We start from the raw sequence: 26,389 nt of genomic DNA, 5'->3' as shown, positions 1-26,389 counted from the left end.
GCCCCAGATTTAGAGGCGAAGGGCTGCTGGGTACCCGGTGAGCAGCTGGCCTCTCTTCTTAACCGCCGGTCATAGACACAAGGAATTTATTATTGTTTCTGCTCCAAACGTCCCGAAATACATTTATTTAGAAGTTTTGATGCCAGAATTCTTCCATAGATGTTAAAATTTAACAGATTGAAGACAGTACCTAACTAGTATTACCCGGTGAGCAGCTGGCCTCTCTTCTTAACCGCCGGTCATAGACACAAGGAATTTATTATTGTTTCTGCTCCAAACGTCCCGAAATACATTTATTTAGAAGTTTTGATGCCAGAATTCTTCCATAGATGTTAAAATTTAACAGATTGAAGACAGTACCTAACTAGTATGTGAAAAAGTAAGACTTGATTTAAATATATCACTAAGACTCGTAGCTGGGAGCAGCTGATGCATGCCTATACCCTCACCACCACCTGGGAGGCTGAGTCAGGAGGATCACTTGAGCCCAGGAGTTCCAGGCAAGTTTGGACAACATAGTGAGTCCCCATTTCAAAAAAAAAAAGAAAAAAAAATCACACACAAACACACACACACACACACACCTCGTGTGTATATCTACGCGTGTATGTGTATATAAAAACTAACTACAGGAGAGATGCTAAAACAATATATACGTTTTAATATCATCCCTCCCCCCCGCGTGACACCCCCTCCAGGCCTTTTTTATTTTGAGGCAAGGTCTCAAGAAGTTCTACAGGATAGGCTCAAATTTGCAATCTTCCTGCCGCAGCTTCCCAGACTGTTAGGACTGCAGGGTGGCGCTTCCCAGACCCCCTCCTGTTTTGGGATTTGAAAGTGTGTAGGAGCAGTTTGCCTAGCAAGTTCATGGCCCTGGGTTCGACCCCAGCACTAGTACACAGATAAACATGACAGTGAATGAATAATACAGCTGACAAAAATGGGGTAATGGTGATGTGTACGCCACTAATTTGTACACTGATTTGTACACATCAGTGAAAAGCCTAAAATGCTGGGCATAGTGGCACACACCTGTAGTCCCAGCACTATGGAGGCTGAGGCAGGAGGTTGGCTGCAAGTTTGAGGCTAGCCTGGGCTACACAGTGAGTCCAGGGCCAGCCTAAGCTACATAGTGAGACCCTGCCTCAAAAAAAAAAAAAAAAAAAAAGGAAAAATGGGGTTGGGGGGAGCCCATTCTTGGGGCTGGAACTCAGGGCCTCCAGCCTGCTAGGCAAGCACTCTACTGGTGAGCCAAGGCCCTAGCAGGATACTGATTTAAATCAAAACACATAGGACACTAACTGAATGTGACCTGTGAACATCTCAGTGATGCATTTCGTTTTTTACTTTTGCTAAATCCAAGTAAAACCGAGTATGATGCTTTTTTTCTTTGCTGGTGGTTCTAGGAGTTGAAACACAGGGCGTTGTGCATGCTGAGCAAATACTCTAGCACTTACTACATTCTCAGCCGTTTATTTAATCTTGCGACAGGGTCTCGCTAAATTGCCCAGCCTGGGCTCAATCTTCCGATTCTCCTACCCCAGCATCTCCAGTTGCGGGGCTATGGGTATTCACCACACCTATTACGATGCTTTTAACTCAAAATTTAACGTGTAGAATGATCCTATTGTTGTAAATGATTTCTCTTTATGGATTCAATTAAAAATTTAGTGTCTGAGGCAGGCTATAGCAAACGTTTCTAACACTTTATTAGTACACATTTGTAGTACATAATGATCACATCCCTGTGGGGAGCTGGCACATGTATGTAACATGTCTTAATTCTTTTTAATCCCTTTCCTCTCCCTTTTCTCCCATTCCATGTCATTGTTCCCTTATCATATGCAAAAGACCTATCTTGCTGATTCTTTTTTTTTTTTTGTAGTTTTGAGACAGGGTCTCACTATATAGTTGAGACTGACCTGGGACTCACTATGTAGCCCGGACTGGTCTCAAACTCACAGCGATCCTCCTGCCTCAGCCTCCCAAGCGCTGGGATTATGGCCGTGCACCACCACGCCTGGCTTCCTGTTGTCTATCTTTTGTTTTGCTCTTTATTTATATTTTTGGATTTCTCATATAAGAAAAAGTATGCAATATTTAAACTATGTGTCTGATTTATTTCACTTAATATTATGGTCTCCAGGTGCATCCATTTTCCTACAGATGACTCAAGTTTATCCTTATTTATGACAGAGTAGTGCTCCACTGTGTATAAATACGTTTTTTTCTATCCATTCATCTGTTGACACACAGGCTGATTCTAAGATTTAGCTATTTTGAATTAGGCTGCTACAAATACGGGTTTGCATGTATCACTGTGATATGAGGTCTTTAACTGTTTCAGGAAGACACCTAGAAGAGGAATAGCTGGGTTAAATGGAACTTCTTGTTCTAGGTTTTTGAGGAATCTCCCTACTGATTTCTATAATGGTTGCACTAGTTTACATTCATACCAACAATGTAGAAGGGTTCCTTACCCCCAACCCCCATAGCCTGGCCAGCATGTTATTATCTGATTTCTTGATGATAACCATTTTTCAGAAGTAAGATGGCTTCAGTGATGTCTCAGTGGTTATTTTTGTGGTTTTTTTTTTTTTTTCCTTTTTCTTTGTGGTTTTCTTGAGATGGGGTCTTGCTATGTAGCTCAGGCTGGCTTTGAATTCATTGAGATCCTCCTGCCTCAGCCTCTCGGGTGCTGGGATTACAGGTGTGTGCCAGCACACCTGGCTCAACACTGCAATCTCTTTTTCTGGTGCCTACTGAAGTTTTGCTGTTTGTTCAGTAGTTACTGAACTGGAATTACTGCTTAGCTTGCCTCAGAAGCCATCTGTTAGGAACAGTGAGTACAGAATTAACACAGGGGAGAGAGAAGTCTTTTATGTAAATAGGCCAAAGGTTAATATCAAAGAGAGCAAAAATTACCTTTTATTTATTTATTTGAGGGGTGGGGTTGAGACAGAGTCTTACTATGTAGTTGAGACTAACGTGGAACTCACTATGTAGCCCAGGCTGGTCTTGAACTCACAGTGATCCTCCTGCCTCAGCCTCCCGAGTGCTGGGATTACAGGCCTGCGCCACCACACCTGGCAAAAATTACCCTTAAAAAATCTATTTTAGGCCAGGCAGTGCACATGCCTGTGATCCAGCACTTGAGAGGCCTCTGCAGAGGCAGGAGGACTGCCGCGAATTCAAGGCCAGCCTGAACTACGGAGTGAGACCCTGTCTCAAACAAAACAAATCTATTCTAAAAATGTTAGACAAATAAATATATAAGTAGTAGCTTGAGGTAAAATTTGCAATGACACCAACAGATTAATACTTCAAAAATTTCCTTCTCTCAGCCAGTATGGTAGCACATGCCTGTAATCCGAGCACTCGAGAGGCTAAGGCAGGAGGATCACGGCAAGCTCAAACACAGTCTGAACTACACAGAGAGACCCTGATTCAGAAAAAGAAAAATAAATTCTAAAACTTTCTTTCTCTCAAATTATTTAAGCAAAAGTGAAGACGATGGACTTAGTAAAGCTAAGCCATTGACTCAAAAGTGGTTCTAGTGCTAATGCCAGCACTGGTAATAAGGATGCATGTGAAGATGAACAAGAACAATAGTATTTTTTTTTTTTTTTTTGGTACTGGGGATGGAATTCGGGTCCTTGTGCTTGCAAGGCAGGTGGCAGAACCACTGAGCTAAATCCGCGGCCCTGATAGTACATTTTTTTCCTTTTTATTGAGTTTATTGGTACAATCTAGGTCTACAATACAGTTACAATCGTTACTGGGATCCTGTATCTTCACATGACAGGTCTTGGTTCTCATTTTTTCCCCTTGTCTGATAGTATTTTTAAATCAGGATATTTTATTTGTTTTATGGTACCAGGGATCAAACTCAGGACCTTGTGCTTGCAAGGCAGGAGCAGTGCCACTGAGCTACATCCCCAGCCCAATTAGGATATTTTAATAGGTTATTTTGGCATACATGAGAAAATAAAGTAATACAAATAACATATAGAATATTACATAGTAGTGTACTAAGTTAACGGAAAAGTAGTCTTACTACGCAAACATTAAGTAAATATTCTAGGGGTACAGTAATTAATCTTTGTATTTTAAAATGATCAGACTAGAATGGGAAAAGATGATATGCCAAGCAGAATGTATCAAAATAAGTATTTATTGACATTTGACGCTTTGTACACACCTTTAAAAGTAAATGCGCAAATGTGGGGAGTTACAAAAAATATACCTACAGCCTTTACCTCCAAGGAAGTATAAATGAATACTCAAGAGCAGCGGTGCCACCACCATGAGAATAAAAAAATGAGTTTGTCCGGGTGCGTACAAGTAATTATCTTAAATATCAAATATTCTCCTTTGCAGTTACAACTCCAAAAAATACCAAGAGGCCATCTATATCCAGACAACCATTTTCTCTTGACTTTATGAGTAGTGGTATATATATATATTTCCATCTTTTTGTCCAGCTAGCAAGTGAGACTCTGTACCTGACCATTTTACAAAAGACCAGTTCTGGTCGGAGCGGGGCGGAAGGAGAGCGGTGCAATGGCCTAGGAGTAAGTCCCAAATAGCAACTGTTCCCGAAGTCAAGACGGCTGCCGCCAAGTGATCTTTCACGTCCCCTTCTAGGAACCTGACACCAAGCAGAAAGAAGACAATTCAGATGTGTAAAAAAAGGCCCAAACCATGCTCCCCAAAGCAACGCCTGGGACGAAATCCCCGTAACTGTGAATGCCAACATTGACAACCTGGCTTGTGCTGCAGCTCTGGACACAATCACACGCCTGCCTCGCCCCTGCCTGCCTCTGACTCATCTCACAGCTGGCTCAGTGTCTCTCAGGAGCCCACAGCAGTCCCCCTCAGGGGCTCCGCTTACTGCTGTCTCCCCAGGTTCCATCCTAGGTGGAGGGCGGTTACTGCACAGACAGGCCACACCCATCAGCAATATGAAAAGGGGCACAATCATCTCATTTTCATATTTGGTGGGTATTCCCCCCCCCCGCCAAATGTAAATACCATGAGGGAGAAAGCTGGTTGCCTTTTAGAAACAAGGGCAGTGCAGTCAACTATCTGGGTTTACAACTAGAGTTTTGTGACCCTGGCAGGTAGATTTCACCAGCGAAACAGGCTTGAGGATAGGAGTACTTTGCGGGACTGTTGGCGACCACTACTGTTTGCTATGCAAAGACAGACTGAGAAGGTGTCATCTATGAAGAAGGACATGGACAGACACTGGATTTGCCTGGCCTTGATTCTAGACTTCCCACTTCCAGAACTGAGAAATAAATGCCTATTATTTGAAAGCTACCTACTTTTTGGTGTTTTGTTATGGTAGCCAGATGGACTGAGATGTTTCTTATAGTTTTGGCACCAAACAGACATTTAAGGTTTAAGAAGTGACAAAGTAAATACTTGATCAAGTAGCTATCTTTATTCTCCAGTTCTAAGCCAATGACTGTGGTTCTCTGTTCATGTTCAAGAAAGCAAATTCAGCCAGGCATGGTGATGCACAGCTCTAATCCCAGCCCGCAAGAGGCTGAGGCAGGAGGATCACTGATGTTCAGGGGCAGCCTGAACTATGTAGCGATACTGTGTCTCAAAACAACAACGAAAAAAGAAAGCAAGTTCAAAGTGCAGGCATAGAGTGCAGATGAAAGTTCTGATGTTCCTGATAAGAATATTTACAGAAGTAAATTCCTGGCTAAGTACATAGGGAGAGAAAATGTCTTTTAAAGCAAGCAAGTGTTGCACAACATAAATTGTAACTGTGAAGGTTCCTAATCCTTTTGTGTTATAAATCTAGACTTTGTGATCTTGATTTATTTTGCGATTTTCTTTTTTTTTTTCCAGGACTACAACAAGCCTTTATTATGGAGAGGATCTGCCAGGTTGTCTCCGAACAAAGGAGAGAAAGCAACATGGCAGAACAGGGAACTTCTTTTATAGGAGCAGGGTGGGGGTTGAGTAAGGTAGTATTAAGGGATTGGAGGAGCCTGTGATATCACTAGGAGGGGCTTGTGACTAGGAGGTAGCAAGTATCAGGTTACTCTTTTGGCATGGAGAGGGACAAGTTGGGAAGAAGACTGTCCTTTGGTAGAAGCCATATTTAGGCGAGAAGCAGGGCATTATGGGAAGGAGAAGGCTATTTTATGTAGGAGCCATCTTAAGGTGAGGAAAATCTAACGTTCCAGGCTTTTGTTTTATGGTTGTTGGGCGAAGGTCTCTTCTTCTGGAGCTGCTTCAAACTGACAAAGGGGAAAAGTTCAGGGCTAAACCTGGATCTGATGGGGGGTTATTTTGCTATTTTCAATCCTTGCTGTCAATTTCAAACATTAATCAAAGCAGCCCTTAGGACTTACACATTCATATGTTTCTTGGTTGACCTAATAATGCCGAGGTTATAGACAGCTCAGAAAACTCTTGGTATGCCAAGAGTTGTGTCACTAAAATTGTTCAAGAAATAAGTAACAACTGCCTGTACCATGGGCTCAGTCAGATTTCAAGCAAAGATGCTTTCCTAAAGTGCCTTTACAAGACCCTTAATTTAGAACTATGTAAAGAACATATACTGCAGACTTGTGCAGAGAACATTCATTGCTCTGTGTGTATTTAAAACATCTGCCTTTGGGAGAAAACAAGGCTTGACACATATAAAAAACATATCTAACCCTAGGCTGCTAGGTATCAGGACATAGGGCATCTGGGGTTTGACTCAAATCTATGAAACGTCACTCTACTTCTTAACATCCTTGTTAGTATCTCCATTATTTCATGCTTTCCATTTACCAGAATGACACAAAAATACCTAGCTTTTGTATTGGCACAGTGCCTTCCAAAATGTCACACCCCCAGGATGATAGTCACACACTTGCCTTCCAGCCTGCCCTGGTGGGAGACAGTACAGCATCACACCCACATTCAGGGTTGTTTTAGGGTTCATCACCATCAGCTGAAACACGGGGCTGCCTGAGGACTCCGTCTCTTTGGCACAAGGATGACTCAGGATAACAAACAGGAGCCCCTAATTTAGGAGACAGATAACCAAACAGGCCATTAAAAGTATGCTTCACAGAGGTAAAACCGAGGAAAAACAGAAACAATCAATCTAGTCTTTAATATTCAAGATTTCCTCATTGGCTCAGACTTCTTTTTCCCAGTCAGGAACCACTGAGCTGTCACCAGGCTGGACTCCCAGTTCCTCCAGCTCGGGCTGTTTCTGGCCAGTCTCAGGCAGCACGGCCAGGCTGAGCCACCAGTTCCACTGCAGTTATTGCACCTCACGACATCCACTGGGGAGATGTCGGCACAGGCAAAGCAGACATATAAATGCACAGCCAGTCCTTGAGGTAGAGTAGTCAAAATGGAGCACTACTCAGCCACAAAGAATGAGAAACTAGAGACATGGATAGCTCAGTGGATGCACCTTGAGGCCATACTCGTAAGTGAAGTATATAGGACACACGTGTGTAAATACTGACTGGCTTCTCCGGCGTGAAAAATTAAATGTGTTAAAAAAAATAAAGAACAGTCATTTTTAAGTTGGTTTTTGAAAATTTGGAACACATTTTCCCATTAAAAATAATCTTGTAGCTGGGGATTTAGCTCAGTAGTTCCATCTCCTGCTTCACAAGCACAAGGTCCTGAATTCGATCCTCAGTACCAACTTATTCCAATTATAAAGTTGAAAAAATAAGGAACAAGGATGGTTTGTTAATCATTATGGTCAATGTTCTCTCTGGGGAGACCAAAAATCACATGCGAGTGAGCACAGAGACCTCACATCATCACTCACCGCTTCGGAGTAGGCTTTGTGACACACTGTAGCTTGGTAAGAATCAGCAATGCATATCTTTTTCAGGAGCTGACCAGTTTTTAAATTCCTTAGACACCAAAAAAGAAAAAAAGAAAAAAAGGCTGATCACATTCTCCCAGCAAACTGGCTTTCACAGAATACTCATTTATCACAGTATCTTTTAGGGGTGACCAAGCTAAGAACAAAGGGAAAAAGTACTTTGGTTTTGTTGAATAACAAATGAGCTATCAGTAGAACTATAGGTTAACAGTTAAATTTAATAGCTTAGCCTTAGAATGAATCTATTATGCTCCCAACGATAAGTTTCCAAATTTCTTGAGAAATTTTTCTTTTTTTATAGTGGCACTCGGGATTTGAGTCCAGGGCCTTCACACTGGCCCACATCCCGAGACCTCCCCCAGACCCCTTTTGTTTAGAGAGGTTCTCACTGAGTTGCTAACTTTCCCAGGGTAGACTCAAACTTGAGATCCTCCTGCCTCAGCCTTCCAGTGTTAGGATTACAGGCATGTGTATCATCATGCCTGGCCTATTTTTTATTTTGAGACAGGGAAAGAGTTCTCCCTTGTAGTCAGAAAAGAGGTGCCAACTTTGGTTTGCCTATCACAAATTTGTTTATTAATCTGGTTCCTATAACCATATGTGTGTATACATACTAATTTTAGAGTGTATCTTAGATACACAATATTGCAAAAGTTATCTTCTGCTAGGTTCCTCTGAAGAATATCAATCTTATTTGTTTGTTCTAGTAAACAGTTAACCTGAATGAATTAAAATTTCAAATGTAAAATTCCAGCTCAGTTCTTCAGCTCACCAGGGCTGGTGAAGTCTGCCCTGTGTGATGCCATCTACAGGCTCAGACAGACAGATGTTTAGGGAATGTTTTAGGATTCTTTCTTAGGCTTTCTCCTTTTGGGACTTTTCTAGCTACTGTGGTCATGCCGAACTCTGTCCTTTGGTCCTTTAATCCAGCAGGACAGCGTTGTTGTTGGGCCTTTAGTAATCCAGTGCAGACTGGGGCCTTTCCCTTGGCTCAAAGCCATAAGAATGAGAAATTCGCTCAGTTCCATTTTGTGTCTTCCTCTTTTGGGGGCAGAGGTACTGCACATTGAACCCAGGGCCTTGTGAATACTAGGCAAGTGCTCCACCAATGCATTATGTCCCCACCTCTCTTTTATTTTTGAGACAGGGTCTCACTAAATTGCCCAGGATGGCCTTGAATTTACAACCTTTCTGCTTCGGCCTCCCTGCCATGCAGCTGGGATCATGGGTGTGTGCACCAGGCCTGGCTCCATTTCCTCCTCCTGGATGGAGAAAGCCCTCCATTATCTTTCCTCTTTCTCTTGCTCTCCGGTACCTTCAGAGAGTTACTTTTTATGCTTTATCTATAGCTTGTGGTTATTAGAAACAGGAAGGTTCATCTGAGAGATGCGACTCAGCCCGTAAGCAGAAGTGCAAACAACTGCGCATTTCTGACAATAAAATTCCATTTATATTAAAATAGTCTACTCAGATTGATCTTTTTCCAAGCATACAGCTCTGACAGTAAAAGATAAGATAACCACAATGACATGTATATATATATTGTCTTACCTAATCTTCACAACCCTGTAAAAGTAGAGGCGTGGCCTCACATACATATGAGGAAACTGAGGGCCCAGAAGGAACGCTTACCAGATAACGGCTTACCAGATAACGACGTTGTTCACGGCAGTGGTACCAAGCAGAGATTCCTGCATCCCTTGGACCTCAGCAAAAGTTAGTATAGTTTCTTCAGGGGGCATCAGAAATTGTTTTTCCTTGCTCCTATATTTAAAACGGTATTACAAATCAGTACTTGTACTAAAGCAGTTTCTAAGTAGCTATTGTACACATCACTGAACTATGCATAACAAAAATTAACCTAATACAAAAAAAAGTAAAGCAGAAAATACATATTCTAAACTTTCTACAACTGAATACATAAGTACCTCAGATTTATCACATCCAATATTAACCTCATAAACTTTCTCTTTAAATCTAATTTGTAGAGTGAGGGTGTAGCTCAGGAGTACAGTGCCTGACCAGCAAGCACGAGGCCCTGGGTTTGATCTTTGATACCAAAAAAGACTCATTTCTTAGCTAGGTGGGGTGGCACATGCCTGTAATCCCAGTACTCTGGGAGGTTGAGGCAGAAGAAGCACAAGTTTGAGGTCAGCCTAGGGAACTCAGCAACATTTTCAAAATGAAAAAAGGGCTGGGGATGTAACTCAATGCAAAGGCTTTGGGTTCCAATCCCTAGTTCCACCAAAAACCCAACCAAGCCAAACCCTCTGCCCCGTGTTATTAGGAAACTCAGATAAGCAATAGCAATAATAATAAAGGCAGCCTGGAGGTGCAGCTCAGTGGTAGAGCACATGCTTAGCATGCATGAGGGGCAGGGTTCAAATAAATAAATACACAAATAAATAATAACCGGGATATGGCAGATAGAGAAGATGCTCTGAGCTTGTGTCTATAAGATGGTTAGTACACAGCAGCATGCAGGTCTAGGGTCCAAGGAAGAGCTCAGAGCTAAAAACATCCTTCTGCAAGTAGCCAGTACCTAATGTTCAATGAAGCAATGGCCACCACATATGAGGAACAAGGAAAGGTCTGAGGCCTTGAGGTACTCCCAATGTTTAAGGAAAGGACACAGATTTCAAAGAAGGTTAAGAACAAACTATGTGCCAAGCCTCTCCACTCTGTTGATTTCTTCCCTGCCACGACTGGCTTCTGCCTCTCTAACCTACTTCTTGGTTGCAACCTAGTGCAAAGGTGTGCTATGCTGCACCTGCAGACAGAAAAGCAAGATCCCAGCCATGCATTTCCTCTGAACCTGTTGTGAGTGACCTGCTTCTTCATCTCATAGTCAAAACCGGCCCGTGCTTCACTTACCCTCCATCTTCTGCAAAGGTCATGACCTCCACTTGTTGGTCACAAAGGGCCCTGCTGCTGTTCACAAGCCTCCTCTCGCTCAGGCCAAGCACAGCTTTTATGTTTCCAGATTTCAATAGCTTTTGCTTTTCACTTTTATCGTCAGAGGAACAGAGCAATGCCCTAAAGCAAATAAAAAGACAATTGGGAGGAGTCAGGAGGAAGCCTTTGATATATTAAGTGCACATTTTAAATAGAAACATCAGAAACATCAGTTAAGAGTGTCATTTTATTTATTTTTTACTATTGTTATTAAATCTCTTTTCGACCTAAACTCAGATTCATTCAAGACTCAAGCCTAGGTTATAACCTGAACTCAAAATAAGTAAACAAAGATGAAGGAAAGTAAAAAGAAATCCCTCCTTAGAAATTACATACCTGATTTCTCTGATTTCTAAATTTCCCAAGGCTACAAACACAAGATTACAAACATCAGGCACTGGAATTATTTGTAATACTGGAACCTATATAAACAAAGCAGATATAAGTAATATTGGGTTGTTTCATTTTAAATTATTTAAAATTATCACATTCTTTCAAGTTCTCACTGTTCTAGGATTGTTTCAAACATTTGTAAAATGTGAGAAGATTCAGAAAATATCCTTTTAATAAGATGTAGATGCAAAGAAGTTATGTGCATAAATATTTAGTTAGTACTTACTTTGAATTTGTTTGTTTTTTTGAGAGAGGGTCTCACTATTTGGTTGAGACTGACCTGGAACTCACTGTGTAGTCCAGGCTGGTCTCAAACTCACAGTGATCCTCCTGCCTCAGCCTCCCGAGTGCTGGGATTACAGGCATGCACCACCATATCCAGCTTATTTTGAATTTATAAAATAAACTCTTGCTAGCAGTGAACTTTTAGGCTCAAGCAATCCTCCTGCATTAGCTTTTTTTGGGGGTACCAGGGATTGAACTCAGGACTCTGCACTTGTGAGGCAGCAGCGGCACCACTGAGCTAAATCCCCAGCCCTGTAGTTTATATTTCTAACAATAGGGCAAAAGTTAAGTAAATTCTAGAAAGCAAATGAATTGAAATGAAAAAGAGATAGGAATGAATGAATATCACACAGCCATTTAAAATTATAAATTGGGCTAAGTGTAGTGGCACATGCCTATAACCTCATTGACTTGGAAGGCTGAGACAGGAGGATCATCAAAAGTTCAAGGCCAACCCAGGTAACTTAGCAAGAATAAAGGGGTGGAGATGTAGCTCTACAATAGAGTATCTTCAGATTGGTCCTCTGGTACAACTAAATTATTAACTAATTACAATAAAAATTTTTTAAATACAAATTGTATTCAAAAATTACATATTGGGCTGGAAACTTGCCTAGCATGTGCGAGGCCCTGAGTTCAGTTTTCTGCACTACAAAATAACTAGGTATAAAGTTTGCTTAAAATAACATGTTCACCCCAGCTAGCTGTGGCAAGAGGCTCAGTTGAGCCCAGGAGTTTGGGGTCTGGGTAACACGGTGAGATCCCTGTTTGTTTTCCTTTTTAAGAGTAGCTGACTACTTTTATTAATCTTAAATGGAATCCTCCACGAAAGATACTAGTAACTAAAAGCAGAGGGAAGAATGAAACCTCGGTTAGAAAACTCCATTTTTTTAATTTAAAAAATTTGTTCATATATATTTACAGTACATAATGATTATTCTCAGTGTAGGGAGTTGGTACATGTACCTAACACATCTTAATTCTTTTTTTTTCTGTACCCCTGACTCCCCCTCCCTCCATCTCTTAGTCCCCTTCTGTGTGTTTCTGTGTGTGTGTGGTACTGGGGAAGTGAACCTAGGGGCCACATTGTTAGCCTTTTATTTTTCATTTTTTAAGTTTTAAGACAGGGTCTCACTAAGTCACTAAAATGCTGAGGTTGAAACTTGCAATCCTACCTCAGCCTCCTGCTGGGATTACAGGTGTGCGCCACCACACCTTGTGAGACTCCTATCTCTTAAAAAAAAAAATTTGCAAAACAAAATCCAATTATATGTTTAGGGGCTAGGAGTGTAGCTCAGTGACGAAGCTTATGGTTAGCGTACACAAGGTCCTAGGTTCGATCCTCAGCACCTAAATAAATAAAAATAATTGTATATTTATTCACTAAACAAATATTTGTTGAGCTCCTCTGTGAAAAGCACAGAGCTAAAAGCTGTTAGTAGTGGAGAACAAGACCAAAGTATCAACATGTATGAATATGTAGAAACGAAAATATATGAAAAGCCAGATTAAAAAGTCTTAGGCACACCAGGACTGCAACCATGTAAAATATGTATGAAGGCAGACAAAGACTAGAAGGAAATACTTCTAGAAAAAGGAGAAATAATGTTTTGGTGAAGGGCAGGGAATATAGATATCACAAGTTTAGAAAGAAGAATACCCATGGAACTCTAAGCCCCTCCATGGGTCTAGTGTAAATCTGAGCAAACGTGATGATGCACACGAAGCACCGTGCTAATGGCAGAACCTGGACAGTGGGAACACGAGTGCTCACTGAGTGATTTTCTGTGTGTGGGAAAAATTTCATAGTAAGATGATGGAAAATAAGCCTAGTTCTCTGTTCTGCCATGCGTGGTCACAGGTCCTCATTCTGTTAAACTGCCCATCTATCTTATCACACAGATGACTTCAGGGATGCCTTCCAGCTCGATGATTCTGACTTACCTCTGTGAAGTGCCAGGTATGAATTTTTTCCCACTGACAAGGGTCCGCAGGTTTCCAAAGAGAAACCACATATTCACAAGCAGTTACGATACACAGATCTTTAAAACCAGCTTCATCCCACCACATGACGTTCACATCCACGGAACAGGAACCAGAAGGATTCTGACCGAGAACGGCAACAACAGTTAGGTTAAACACATACCTGAAGTCTGTGTTTTGAAAAGAGTGAGTACGAAAAATGATGAATTACAAGGGTTAGATAAAATACTAGGTAAATGAAATTAAAGTCTTATGCAGGTCAAAAGAGCAAGCTTTCTGGGTCTCATGCAACTAACAAAAACTGCCTGCACACATTTACAAAATGGATTTAAAATATATTAGTCTAGAATGGGATAAATGGGACATCAGGCCAGAATGTGATAGATCAGTCTAGGCACAAAAACAAAGCCCATAAAAACATATCCATAAAAACATACGTCCTGGGTTGAAGAGGGAATAACTGAAACCACATACAACAGACCAGTGAGGGCAAAATGAAGTTGCCCAAACTGCAACCCAAAGTGCCAACACTGCAATTAAACCTGAATGCTGAGGTTTTAGTTTACAAAAAACAACTCATATATCAACATCTCTTGACTTAAAAGAAAAAATAACATGCGTGCCACAGGTTCACCACCACGGGAATAGACTATCTGATTAAGACAAGGAGAGAACTGCAGCGTCACCTACAGAGCACCACCAAAACAGTATTTCCAAGAAAAAGTCAGAATCATAAAGGTATTTATTGGAAAACAAGAAAGATTAAAATAAGACCCAGCAAGTAGTTCAATAAGTTAGTTAAAAAACAAAACAGAAAACAAATGAAAAACAGAAGGAATTAAAAATAAAAACACATGGGGCCAGGGATGTAGTTCAGAGGCACAGCATCTGCCTGGCAAGTGCAAGGTCCTGAGTCCAATCCTCAGCCCCAAAACAAAACAAAGCAAAACAACCCAAAAACAAACAAAAAAGCAAAAAACAAACAAACAAAAAAACAAAAAAACAACAAAAACACATGAAACAGCAAACAAAAATTCAATACTCAGCCTTGCAAGTGCAAGTCCTGAGTTCGACCCCTGGTACAGGGGGCAAGGGGGATAATCAATAATCAATACTGTCAAAAACTAGAGAGCCCTCATCTTATTAAAAAGCTTTTGCACAGCAAGAGAAACCAACAACAGAGTGAAGAGCCAACCCACCGAGTGGGAAAAAATTTTTACCAGCTACTTAATTAAAGGACTATTATCTAGAATATATAAAGAACTAAAAAAAAAGATCTCCTAAATTTAAAGACCCAATGCAAAAGTGGGCATCTGCAATAAAAAGACACTTCTCAGATGAAGAATTAGAAATGGCAAATAAATATATGAAAAAGTGTTCAACATCACTGGTTGTTCATAAAATGCAAAGTAAAACAATGCTGAGATTCCATCTCCAGAAAGAACAGCTATTACCAAGAAATCAGCCAGTAACAAATACTAGAAGGGCTTTGGGGAAAAGGAACCCTTCTCCACTGTTGGTGGGAGTGCAGACTGGTGCAACCACTGTGGAAATCAGGCGGAGATTCCTCGAAAAACTAAAGCTACAGGTTCCATTTGAGCTAAATCTCTCCTTGGTATCTTCCTGAAGGAATTAAAAGTATCATACCGCACCGATATATGCACAGTTTGTAATAGCTAAATCTTGGTAACAGCCCAAATGCCCATCAACTGACAAGTGGATAAAGAAGATGTGGGTTTTTTAAAATACATTGGAGTACTACTCTGCCATAAAGGATGAGCTTCAGACATTTTTAGCTAAATGGATGGATCTTGAGACCCATACTCTTAAGTGCAATAAATTGGACACATGTTTAAATACCACATTGTTTCTCCTGGTGTGAGAAACTGAATGAGGAAATAATGAGTCGTATAAGGTATGTTGGGAAACGGGGAAAAAGTGTTCAAATGGGAAGGCAAACAAGGGAGGAGGGAGGGAGAAAGGAAGGGAGGGATGAGAAAAAAGTGAAAATAGAAGGAAAAATGGAGACAAAGCTTTTGTACATAGGGAGGGGAAGAGGTTTGGGAGGGAAGGGATAAAATTTTTTAAAACATATTAGCCAGGCGTGATGGTGCACGCCTGTAATCCTAGAACTTGGGAGGCTGAGGCAGGAGGATCGCTGTGAGTTCAAGACCAGCTTGGGCTACATAGGAAGTTCCAGGTCAGTCTCAACTACACAGTGAGACCCTGTCTCAAAAAAACCAAAAAAAAGTATTAAAAAAACAACTAGAGTGCCCTGTCTCAAAAACAAACACTAAAAAAAGGGCTGGGATGAAGCAGTATGAAGGCACTGGTTTCAATCCCCAGTACAGCAAAAAAAAAAAAAAAGGGGGGGGGGAGAAAGAGGTTTACATAAAAATTGCAAACATTAATGAAATGAGTAATTCCTTCAGAATCTGAAGTGTCTGACTCAAGAATAGCTTTGAAATGGCATTAGAGCATAGGTATTACCATTTATCTTTTAATTAACTGACTCATTGTTTGTTTTTGTGGCACTGGGGATGGAGCCCAGGGGTAAGCTATCACTGAGCTACCACCCCAGTCTTCTTTAATTTGAGACAGGGTCTTGCTAAGTCCAGGCTGGCCTTGACTTACCTTTACAGGCATGCACCACTGCACTTGGCACTAAGTATCTTCTATAGAAAAGGAATCTGGAGCTCAGAGGCTAAAAGAAATTTTCCCAAGGTCACATAGCCAGTCATTGGCAGCAGCAGTTCATGTGACGTGAAGTTCTTTCCTCTATCTATACCAATGGCTCTCAACTGGGAAAGATGTCACACCCCCACCTCCATCTCCAAGGCCACTTAGTAAGGTTTGGAGACATTCTTGGGCTTATGACACTGCAAGGATGAACCATCCACAATATCAAAATTTAGAACTGCTACCCATTTTAGGCTTTTTTTTTTTGGTACCAGGGATAGAACTTAGGACCTTGTGCTTGTGAGGCAGGCAGTAACACCACTGACCTAAATCCCCAGCCTGCCATTTTAAATTATTGTAAGTGATTCTCTTAGAAACATTAGATCATTTGGATAGGAGAAGCATGAATGACTCATCTCATGCTGTTAAAATGCCTGATTTAAATTTAGATACTAGCTTGAGTTACTTAGTTTAAATTGTCCTTGGCAACAACTTGACATGTAAGCTTCAGAAGGAAAGCTCAAAACATAATCACAGGTAGATGTTAATGAAAAATAATTCAAATCTGTTTTTTTAACCCTACATCTTTTTGTTGTTGTTTTTTTTTTGTTTTTTCTTTTGAGACAAGGTCTCACTATGTAGTTGAGACTGACCTGGAACTCACTATGTAGCCCAGGCTGGTACTGAACTCACAGTGATCCTCCTGCCTCAGCCTCCAGAGTGTTGGGATTAAAGGCGTACACCACCACGCCCGGCTCAACCCTGCTTACTCTTTAACAGTACTAGAAAACAGGAAGCTCCATGCATGGTAGGTAGCACAACACCTGTAATCCAACCACTCTGGGAGGCTGAGGCAAGAGGGTTACAAGTTTGAGCCCAGCCTGGCCAACTCAGTGACTTAGCCAGACCCTATCTCAGAAAATTAAGAAGAAGAAAGGGCTGGAAATGTATAGCTTAGTGAAAAGTTCCTGGATTCAAACCCCGGAACCCCCACTAAAACAGGAAGCTATAGGATCCAACTCTTCAATTTCCTTATCAATGGATTAAATATTTTACATGTAAGATACAAGACACATAATAACAAAATATTCTTCTGACCTTTAACGTTGAAACCAATTGTAGGCTGCCCAAGTTTAAACTATCACAAACAGGACGATCTGCTATTTCAGTCTGCAGAAACAAAAGTCAACATCACGAATCTACATTTTACATATCATGTCTGCTTGCCTTATACATCTAGATATCTACCTCAGTTATTTTCTCTGGTAATAGCAGCAAAGCTCCACATGCAATTTTTTGACTGATGAAAAAAACAGGACCCCTCACATTTAAAAAATATATTTCTTCATTAACCTTAGTTTCCCTAGTATGAGGTTATTTACAATGAAGGCATGTCAAAGAAACACGTTAAAGATTTCCTAAACACTAAGTGGCCAACTTGAGAAAGTCATATTGTCCATATTCGTTAAGGTACTTTATTTTTTCAGAGAAAATTTCATAGAAGAAGCCACCGCTGGGCATAGTGGTGCATGCTTGTAATCTCAGCACTTGAGAGGCTGAGGCAGGAGGATCGCCTTGCGTTCAAAGCCAGCCTAGGCTACAGTGAGACCCTGCTTAAAAAAAAAAAAATCATTGTACCTGTTCAGGGGATTGTTTATGTAACTCCAGGCATGCATTTCCACAGAGCTGATTTTCTCTGAAAGTAAATGACTCAACGAGTAGCGGTGCTGCTTGGGGCCCCGAGTCATGGTCACAGGCAGATTGTCCTCGCCTACCTGACACACACAAGCTGGTATCCAGCTCTGATGAACTGTCACATTGTTTACTGTCACTGGCAAGACTCACTGCGTCTTCCAAGTGAGAAAGTTGGGATGTAGAGCAAGTTTGTCTAACTTCAGTAGACACTTTTCCAGAGCAGGCTAGGGAGCCCAAAGCGGGAGTAGTGCCCACAATGGGGAAGGTTGGTAAGCACAGGTCTGCAGTAGGAGGGTCACTGTCATTCAGTGCAGCGGTGTTGGAAGGAGTGAAAAGTAACATGGATGAAGAAAGCCTCTTGTTTGTAGGCTGGCTCTTCTTGTTTGGCACTTGAAGATATGCTTTTTCTGGTAGAGCCAGGTCCTCTCCCAAGTCTTCTGCTGCTGCATCTATCCATTTAGGAATCAGTTCCTGCAGAACAATATAATTTTCCTCTTTTAGATGGCTCTCTCCATACATTTTTGATTCCAGAGGCTCACTTGTTTTTTCAGAGCAGGACTTCAGTTTTTCCAGTTTAAGAGGCCCAAAATCCTCATCGGGTAACTCAAAGTCTGTCATACTGAGAGTAGAGAGCAGTTGCTTTAAACTCAACATTCTGTTCTTGTAAAATGGAGAAGTGAAAGTATCACCATCCAAAGCTGAAGAAGCACTGTCACTGGGAGAAAGGGACTCTTCTTTTTGACAATGACCTTTCTTCCCTACAATAGAAAAATAAGCAACAGCAACAAAACCCAAACAGAGACATTAATATCCAATAAAGAATAAGTTTTTAAATTCAAATGTAACAGAAAATGTTCATTACTTCTCCCATCCATGACTTTCATTTTTTTCTTTGTAGTACTGGGAATTGAACCCAGGGCTTTCACACTGAGCTACATCCCCCAGCCCTTTCTCATTTATTTTGAAACAGTATTTTACTAAGTCACTCAGTTGCCCAGACTGGGCTCAAACTTGGGATTATCCTGCTTCAGCCTCCCAGAATGCTGGGAATACAGGTATGCACCACCTCATCTGGCTCCATCTGTGACTCTGAACCGTGGGTAAAGGGCTTAAATGAACTTCTGGTGGGTGGGTAACTAGCAGCTATTCTTTCATAGGACCCAAAAGAATGTGGTGCTGATGGTATTAACTGGGAGAAGGAAGACTGGGGCACAAGTGTCAGCCTAACCACTTGCATAGGGTGCAACCTCAGGCAAGTTGGTTCATTTTCCCTCTTCTCTTTCCCTTCAGAAGGGAACTGGACTAAAAATCTCTAACCTCCTTCTCACATGAAAAAGTGGTTCCAGATGGGCATGGTGGCACATACCTGTAATCCTAGCACTCTGGAGGCTGAGGCAGGAGAATGCCATGCATGACTCCAAGGCCAGTCTGGGCCACATAGCCAGACCCTGTCTCAAAGAACCAAAACCAAAACAAAACAAATTCCAGCAGGCTACTGGAGAATAATCTCCAAAATGCTAGCTCTTCTCATAAAAGAAAACTTAGTTCCCCTTTCAAGCAAAAAGTAATTTCTTGCTTTTACTGTGTCTGGAATCCTATCTTATTTAAAATGTAATGGCATCAAACTGATGAACAGATAAGCAGACACATGGTACATACAAACGAGGGAATGTTATTCTGCCACAAAAAGGAATGAAGTATTGATATAAGCTACATCGTGGATATAACTTGAAAATACTAAAGTGAGACACAAAGTGTCACCAACTGTATAATTCTATTTATGTGAAATACCCAGAACTGGTAAACGCATAGAGAGAGCATGCAGACTGGCTGCCGCCTGGGCTGGGAGCTGTAGGGGTACAAAGAATATAGGAGGCAGCTGCTTAAACAGTGATGTTTACTTTTGTTGACAATGTTGAACTAGAGAAAAATAACAGTGTAAATATACTAAAAAACGCAGATTTGTTCAATTAACTTAAAATAGTTAATTTTATGTTAGGTGAATGCCACCTTAATAAAAAGTTTTTCAATGTAGCTGCAGGTTACTAAAATCACAGCAGACTATTGCAAAGTCTAGGAAAATGTTTCTAGATTTTTACTGTACTGCATATTTGTTGCTTTCTTTGTATTCTTGTCTTAAAAGATGACACACCAGAGAAGGATCCAATCAAAAAAGGGAACTACAGGCTAATCTCCCTAATGAGAGTAGACACAAAAATCTCAAGATTCTGGCAAACAGAATACAGCAAATCATTACAAAGACTACATACCATGAACAAGTAGGATTCATCCCAGGGAGGCAGGGATGGTTCCACATACACAAATCTATGTAATGCACCATATTATTATCATTATTTGTGGATGACATGATACTCTACACAGAAGACCCCAAAAATTCCATCAAAATACTTCTATATTTAATAATCAAATTCAGTAGAATTCCTGTACACAAATAACAAACTCACAGGGAAAGAAATTACGGAAACACCTTTCACAATAGCATACACAAAAATGAAATACTTCAGTGTTCAAATGGGAAAGGCAACAAGGGAAGACGGAGGAAGGGACGAGAAAAAAAGCGAAAATAGAAGGAAAAAACAGAAACAAAGCTTCTGTACATAGGAAGGGGAGGGGCTTTGGGGGAATGGGATAAAATAAAACGTATTAATAAAAAAGTGAAATACTTAGGAATTAATCTAATGAAGGAAGTAAAAGACCTTTACGCTACAAACTAAAGTACCCTCAAAAAGGAGACCAAAAAGGATATCAGAAAATGGAGATATCCCTTGTTTTGGGGTAGGAAGAGCAAATATAATAAAAATGGCCATGCTCCCCAAGCTGTTATACAGATTTAATGAAATCTCAATAAAAATACCAAGAGCATACCTCACAAAACTAGAGAAAATAATCCTAAAATTCATATGGAACCAGAATAGCAAAAGCAATTCTGGGCAACAAAGGCAAGGCAAGGGGCACTGCGATCCTTGATTTGAAGTTGTTATATAAAGCTACCTGATTAAAACAGCATGATACTTGAAAAAAAGAAAAAGAAAAGAAACAAGAAATCAGACCCAAGGATCAATGGAAGAGACTAGAAGATGCAGAAACAACTCCAAGCACACTCAGCTACCTTGCCTTTGACAAAAGGGCCAAAAACACACCCTGGAAGAAAGATAGCCTCTTTAATAAATGCTGCTGGGAAAACTGGCTTTCTGCTTGCCAAAAAATTGAACCTAGATCCGTATCTCTCAACATTCACTAAACTAAAATCAAATGGATCAAAGATCTAAATATTAAAACAGAAACACAAGACCTGCTGGTAGATAGAATAGGAAGATAGAAGACTTTATGAACAAACCCCGATCACACAGGAAATATCACAAAGAATAAAAAACTGGTGGAGTCTCATCTTATTAAATTTCTGCATAACAGAAGAAACCACCAACAGAGTGAAGATGCAGCCCACAGAGTGGGAAGAAATTTTTGCCAACTGTCCCTCAGACAAAGGACTAACATCTAGTATATAAAGAGCAATAACAACAAAAAATCAGACCTCCCAAATTTACCCAATCCAAAAAATGGGCATCTAAAATGAAGAGACTTCTTAGATGACAAAGTAAACAGCAAATAAATATAAGAAAAAGTGTTCAACATCACTGGTCATTCAAGAGATGCAAATTAAAACAATGCTGAGATTCCATCTCACTCCAGAAAGAATGGCTGCTATCAAGTAATCAACCAATAACAAATGCTGGCACGGCTGTGGGGAGAAAGGAACCCCTCTCCACTGTTGGTGGGAGCGCAGACTGGTGCAACCACTGTGGAAATCAATGTGATTTCTCAAAAAACTAGGATTTGAGGTCCCATTCGATCCAGCTACTCCCTTTCTCAGTAGATTTCCAAAAGACTTAAAAGCATCATACCACACTGATATATGCGCAACCATGTTTATAGCAGCAGTTTGTAATGTCTAAATCTTGGAAACAGCCTAAATGCCCATCAACTGGTGAAAGGATAAAGAAAACGTGGGTTTTTTTTCTTTCATAAAATAGAGTACTACTCAGCTATAAAGAAGGATATAGTGGAGACATTTCTAGCTAAATAGATGCACATTGAGACCATACTCTTAAATGAAATAAATTGGATACACATGTGTAAATACTGCATCGTTTCTCTGGTGTGAGACCCCAAAAGTGTAAATAAGGTTGAAAATGCTTAATAGATATTAGAAATGGGAAGAAAATATTTAAATGGGATGAGAAACAAGGGAAGGTGTAGGAGGAAAGGACAAGAAAAAAAAAACCAGAAGGAAAAAATGGAAACAAAGGTTTTGTAAATGAGGGAAAGAAGCTGTGTGAGGTGGAGCACACCTATAATCCCAGCATAAGGGGTGCTGAGGCAGGAGCATCACCATAAGTTCAAGGCCAGCCTGGGCTACACAGTGAGTTCAAGGCTGGTCTGAACTACATGGCAAGACCTTGTCTCAAAAAAAAGTCGGCGGGGAGAGGAAAAAAAAGTAAATGAGGGAAGAGGGTTTGAACAGAGGGAGGGGGAATGGTGGTAAGCAAGATACAGGTACAGGTACAAATCCCTATGATGAATGTTATCATTTTTATATATAAAAAATGCTAATAAAATTTTAATTTTTTTGTTTTTTAAGACAGGGTCGCACTATGTAGTTGAGACTGACCTGGAACTCACTATGTAGTCCAGGCTGGTCTCGAACTCACATCGATCCTTCTGCCTCAGCCTCCCAAGTGCTGGGATTACAGGTGTGTGCCACCATGCCCGGCTAATAAAATTTTAAAAGTACATAAAAAGTCCAATAATGTAAAAAGAAATTATTTTTTTAAAATTAATTTAATCAATTATATCTAATACACCAAAGACTATGTTCACTGGTACAGAGCAGCCTACCTATTTTTGTGCAAAAACAGTTTTACTGAGATAGTCCCAATTGCATGCTGCCTACAGGTGGCTTTTGCACCAAGTTGGGTAGTTTCGACAAATGGAAAAGAGTACAATATTTACTATCTAGCCTCTGCAGGATGTTAGCTGATCTCTTTTTTTTTTTCTATTTTATTAATTAATTAATTTATTTTATAGTACCAGGAAATTGAACTCAGGACCTTGCACTTACAAGGTAGGCAGCAGAACCATTGAGCTAAATCCCCAGCCCCAGCTGATCTCTTATTTGAAGTCACAATGAATGATTCAATTTGGGTACTCAGTTTATCAAATACAATTAACTCCTGAGAAAATGAATAAAGAGTTTAAATTATAACACACCCTTCTTATTTGCTGCCCTCCAAAAGTGTGTGTCCCATAGGTTATACTCTAAAGATTATACTGCATATTATATCCAAGAAGTTGTTTGGGCTTTTTATTACATGATCACTTCTAAGCATTTTTTTCAACGAACTCTCACTCTAGACAAGTACCCTACCGCTACGCCACACCCAGTCCTGGATTCTCTTAACAATTTTACTTCAAAACACTTCCTATTTAAGATACATAAAGGTTCTACCTACAATGAAGTATGTGCTGTATTTGAATAAATGTTAGTTTTGGTAAGCACTCAACCTATTGCCCTTTGCAGCAATAACTTTTTTCACCACATTAGTAAAAGAAACAAAACAAAATAAAACAAAATCTTATGGGTGAGAAAGGGCCTGAGGGGGGATAAAGCTTATTTAAAAATAAACAGATTTTTAAAATTAAAAACCCACATTAATGAACTCTGGTATCATTTTAATTTTCCCATGCCTTACTTTCCTCATCTGAAATGTGGAGATAAAAACAGACTCTATCTTGGGTAGGGTTGCTGTAATGATCCAATTTTACTATCTGTATAGCATTTCTGGGGCGGGGGGCACTGGCCAATAAACCCAGGGCCTTCAGACTGAGCAAAACCCTGGGCCCATTTTCTAGAGACAGAATCTTACTAAGCTGCTCAGTTGCCTTGGCTAGGCTCATCATGATCCTCCTGCCTTGTCCTCCCAAAGGTCTGTGATTTCAGGCCTGTGCTACCAATACTGGTTGTATATAGCATTTAGAAAGCACCAGCACATAGTAATTATCAGCTATAACCATTATCATCAATAAACACAATCTTCCTTACCTTTAACCCTCTTATCGTGAATAACTGCCTTTTTATCCTGATGTCTGTGCCATGTGACTTCTTCCTCAGAACTGTTAACACTGGAAGAACTGTTAATACTGGAAGCAGGCAAAAGCAGTTCACAAAGATCTAGTGCTGAGGTGCTGACAGGTTTTCTTTTTGTTCTGTGTCTTCTACCACATGGCTGTGAAACAGCCTTCCTGGAATAGTTGCCATCTTCAGTGGGTCCAGCAGGAGAGCTGACTTCAGCTAATGAGAGAAGTTCCAGAGGACTTTTTGAATTTGGGTGAACTGGGCATGTATCTGGCATCTTAACTTCACTCCAATCAGTTTCTTCACTAGAAAGTTTTAAATCTTTAGTTGCTGTCTTCATTTTATTTTTAAACCCTTTCTTCTTGGCACCCAAATGACTCTGAATCACAGCTTCCAGGGCTACTTTCCTCTGGTAGTTTGACATGTGACGTGTTGTTCTAACATAGTATTCTACAGGAAATAGAAGGCCTTCAATCACTGTGCAAGAATGATTCTGATTTTCTGTAGAAACAGGAGAGACTACTTCTAGGCTAAGATTTTTATTACTTTGACTTAGAACTTCATCTTCCTGGAGGTTTATACTTCTACTATCGAGGGTATTACTGGGAGATCTTAAAGATGTCTCTGCATGATACTTTTCATTTATATTTTGGCTTATATTTGAGTTATCGTAAGTGAGTTCATTTACAGAACATGCATTATCTGTCTCTAAATTAGGACTTTTAGGTAGCTGGCTACTAGTACTTACAACTTCATTTATTACTGAATTATCTGTGCAGACAGTCTTTTTTATACCTTGTGCATCCAGATTTATATATGAAACAGAGTTAATCTTTTTGAATCCCTGTGAAGTAAGTTCACAGTGACTTTTAGGAGGGACGTGTTCAAGGTGCTGACTACTACTGCTGTCTGATACAGTATGCAAACGAACTGTAGTCTCCTTTAAAAAACTCTTTCCTCTTGCTGATATATCAACACCTCTTTCTGACTTGGCAGTTGGTGGAATTAATTCACTCTTTCCATCATTTTCTGTAACTGGTGCTGGAAAATCTTGAATTTCAGATTCAGGACTTGAAAGGTGAGTTACTTCAGCAACTGATAACCTAGGATTTTTGTTATTGATTGCTTCCTGTTTCTTTAATCTTTTGCCAGAGAGTATGAGGGAACTGATGTCAAGGAAATCTCTCTCCTGTGAACTAAGTATTCTCTTTGGCCGTTTTTTTCTCCCTGGTGGCTCACTCTGTCTTTTCTCACCAACAGGATCATTGGCCTTATAGGGTAAGTGCTCTTGGGTGTCATCTGTTCTTTGTAAACATAAACCTTCCTCCAGGGCATCTTCAGAGTTAAAAGACTCAGGCTCAATATCTAGTGTCATAGATGTCTTTTCTCCAGTTTCCTCATCAAGATGCGTACTGATCTGTAACTTTCCACAAGGAGTTCCTTCATTTTTTGGCTCTGAGGAGAAAAAAATGTACCTAAGTTTCCTTTTAAAATGGAACAAACGGGCCGGGGATGTAGCTCAGCAGCTCCACACCTGTCTAGCAAATGTGAGGTCCTGAGTTCAATTGCCCCAGCATTCGGGAGACTGAGGCAGGAGGATTGCTGCAAGTTTGAGGCCACTGTGAGTTGAACACAGTGAGTTCAAGGCCAGCCTAAACCACAGAGCTTGAGACACTGTCTCAAAAACAAAACAAATATATATAAGTATTACAAGGCTACAGATGTAGCTTAGTGGTACAGCACTTGCTCAGTATGTATGAGGCCCTGAATTCCAATCCCAATACTACAAAAATAAGTAAGTAAATAAAATATTATATATATTTCTGAATATTTATTTCAAAAGAATCAAAGGCATTTCATTCTGGCAGAACAAGGTTCAAGTCTTAAAAATTCCAACAGCTACAAAATTTTACGTAAATGTAAACAAAATTATGCTAAAAAGTGTTTCTTTTAAAGACTATTTTTTTTTCTCAATAATCTTTTAATTTTTAATCTCATCTAATTTCTTCTGGTGCTGGGGACTGAGCCTAATGCATGTGCATTACCACTGATGTATATACACTCCTAGGCCCTAACATAATTTCTTTTAGGTTTCTTTCTTTTCTTTCTGCTTTTTTTTTCTTTTTTTGCTTATGTAATTTAAGTGGTAGCCACCATTTTCTCATTTCAATAGCTACCAACTTTGCAGCACATAATGATCACATTTATTGTGGGGGATTTGTACATGTACATAATACATGTCCTTTCTTTTTTGTCCTCTTCCCCTACTCTCCTTCCAACACTTCTTTCCATTGCTTTTTAAGGAGTATTTTTCTTTGTGCATATGTGGGTAATTTCAAAAAATCAATTCTGATATTTGAACTTTAAATATAGTT

At 40.2% G+C, this 26,389-nt stretch overlaps 1 protein-coding gene and 1 long non-coding RNA gene across 3 annotated transcripts in view; one reads left to right on the top strand and one right to left on the bottom strand.

Moving 5' to 3' along the window:
• Positions 1–211: 211 nt before the first annotated feature.
• On the top strand, positions 212–4,729 carry LOC104861856. Its single transcript, XR_004515218.1, has 3 exons — positions 212–379; positions 4,381–4,452; positions 4,648–4,729. It is a non-coding gene; the product is annotated as an uncharacterized LOC104861856 (long non-coding RNA).
• The window catches only part of Palb2 (partner and localizer of BRCA2), a 25,202-nt gene continuing 2,713 nt past the window's right edge, over positions 3,901–26,389 (bottom strand). The window contains exons 4-13 of one of the 2 annotated variants that reach the window (XM_010623462.3): positions 23,982–25,469; positions 17,804–18,618; positions 17,264–17,335; positions 13,448–13,609; positions 11,162–11,247; positions 10,745–10,906; positions 9,518–9,634; positions 7,811–7,898; positions 6,891–7,039; positions 3,901–4,651 (exon numbers count right to left, since the gene is read on the bottom strand). In XM_010623462.3, coding sequence (XP_010621764.1) covers positions 4,441–4,651; positions 6,891–7,039; positions 7,811–7,898; positions 9,518–9,634; positions 10,745–10,906; positions 11,162–11,247; positions 13,448–13,609; positions 17,264–17,335; positions 17,804–18,618; positions 23,982–25,469 — 3,350 coding nt within the window. In that variant the 3' untranslated portion in view covers positions 3,901–4,440. The remainder of the gene's footprint in view (positions 4,652–6,890; positions 7,040–7,810; positions 7,899–9,517; positions 9,635–10,744; positions 10,907–11,161; positions 11,248–13,447; positions 13,610–17,263; positions 17,336–17,803; positions 18,619–23,981; positions 25,470–26,389) is intronic. The other variant, XM_010623463.3, reaches the window with a different exon arrangement.

This window comes from Fukomys damarensis, unplaced genomic scaffold, assembly GCF_012274545.1.
Source record: "Fukomys damarensis isolate Sample0158 unplaced genomic scaffold, DMR_v1.0_HiC HiC_scaffold_34, whole genome shotgun sequence".
NCBI classification, from domain to species: domain Eukaryota; kingdom Metazoa; phylum Chordata; class Mammalia; order Rodentia; family Bathyergidae; genus Fukomys; species Fukomys damarensis.
The sequence above is the reverse complement of the archived record's forward strand: the minus strand, read 5'-3'. Positions and strand labels throughout refer to the sequence as shown.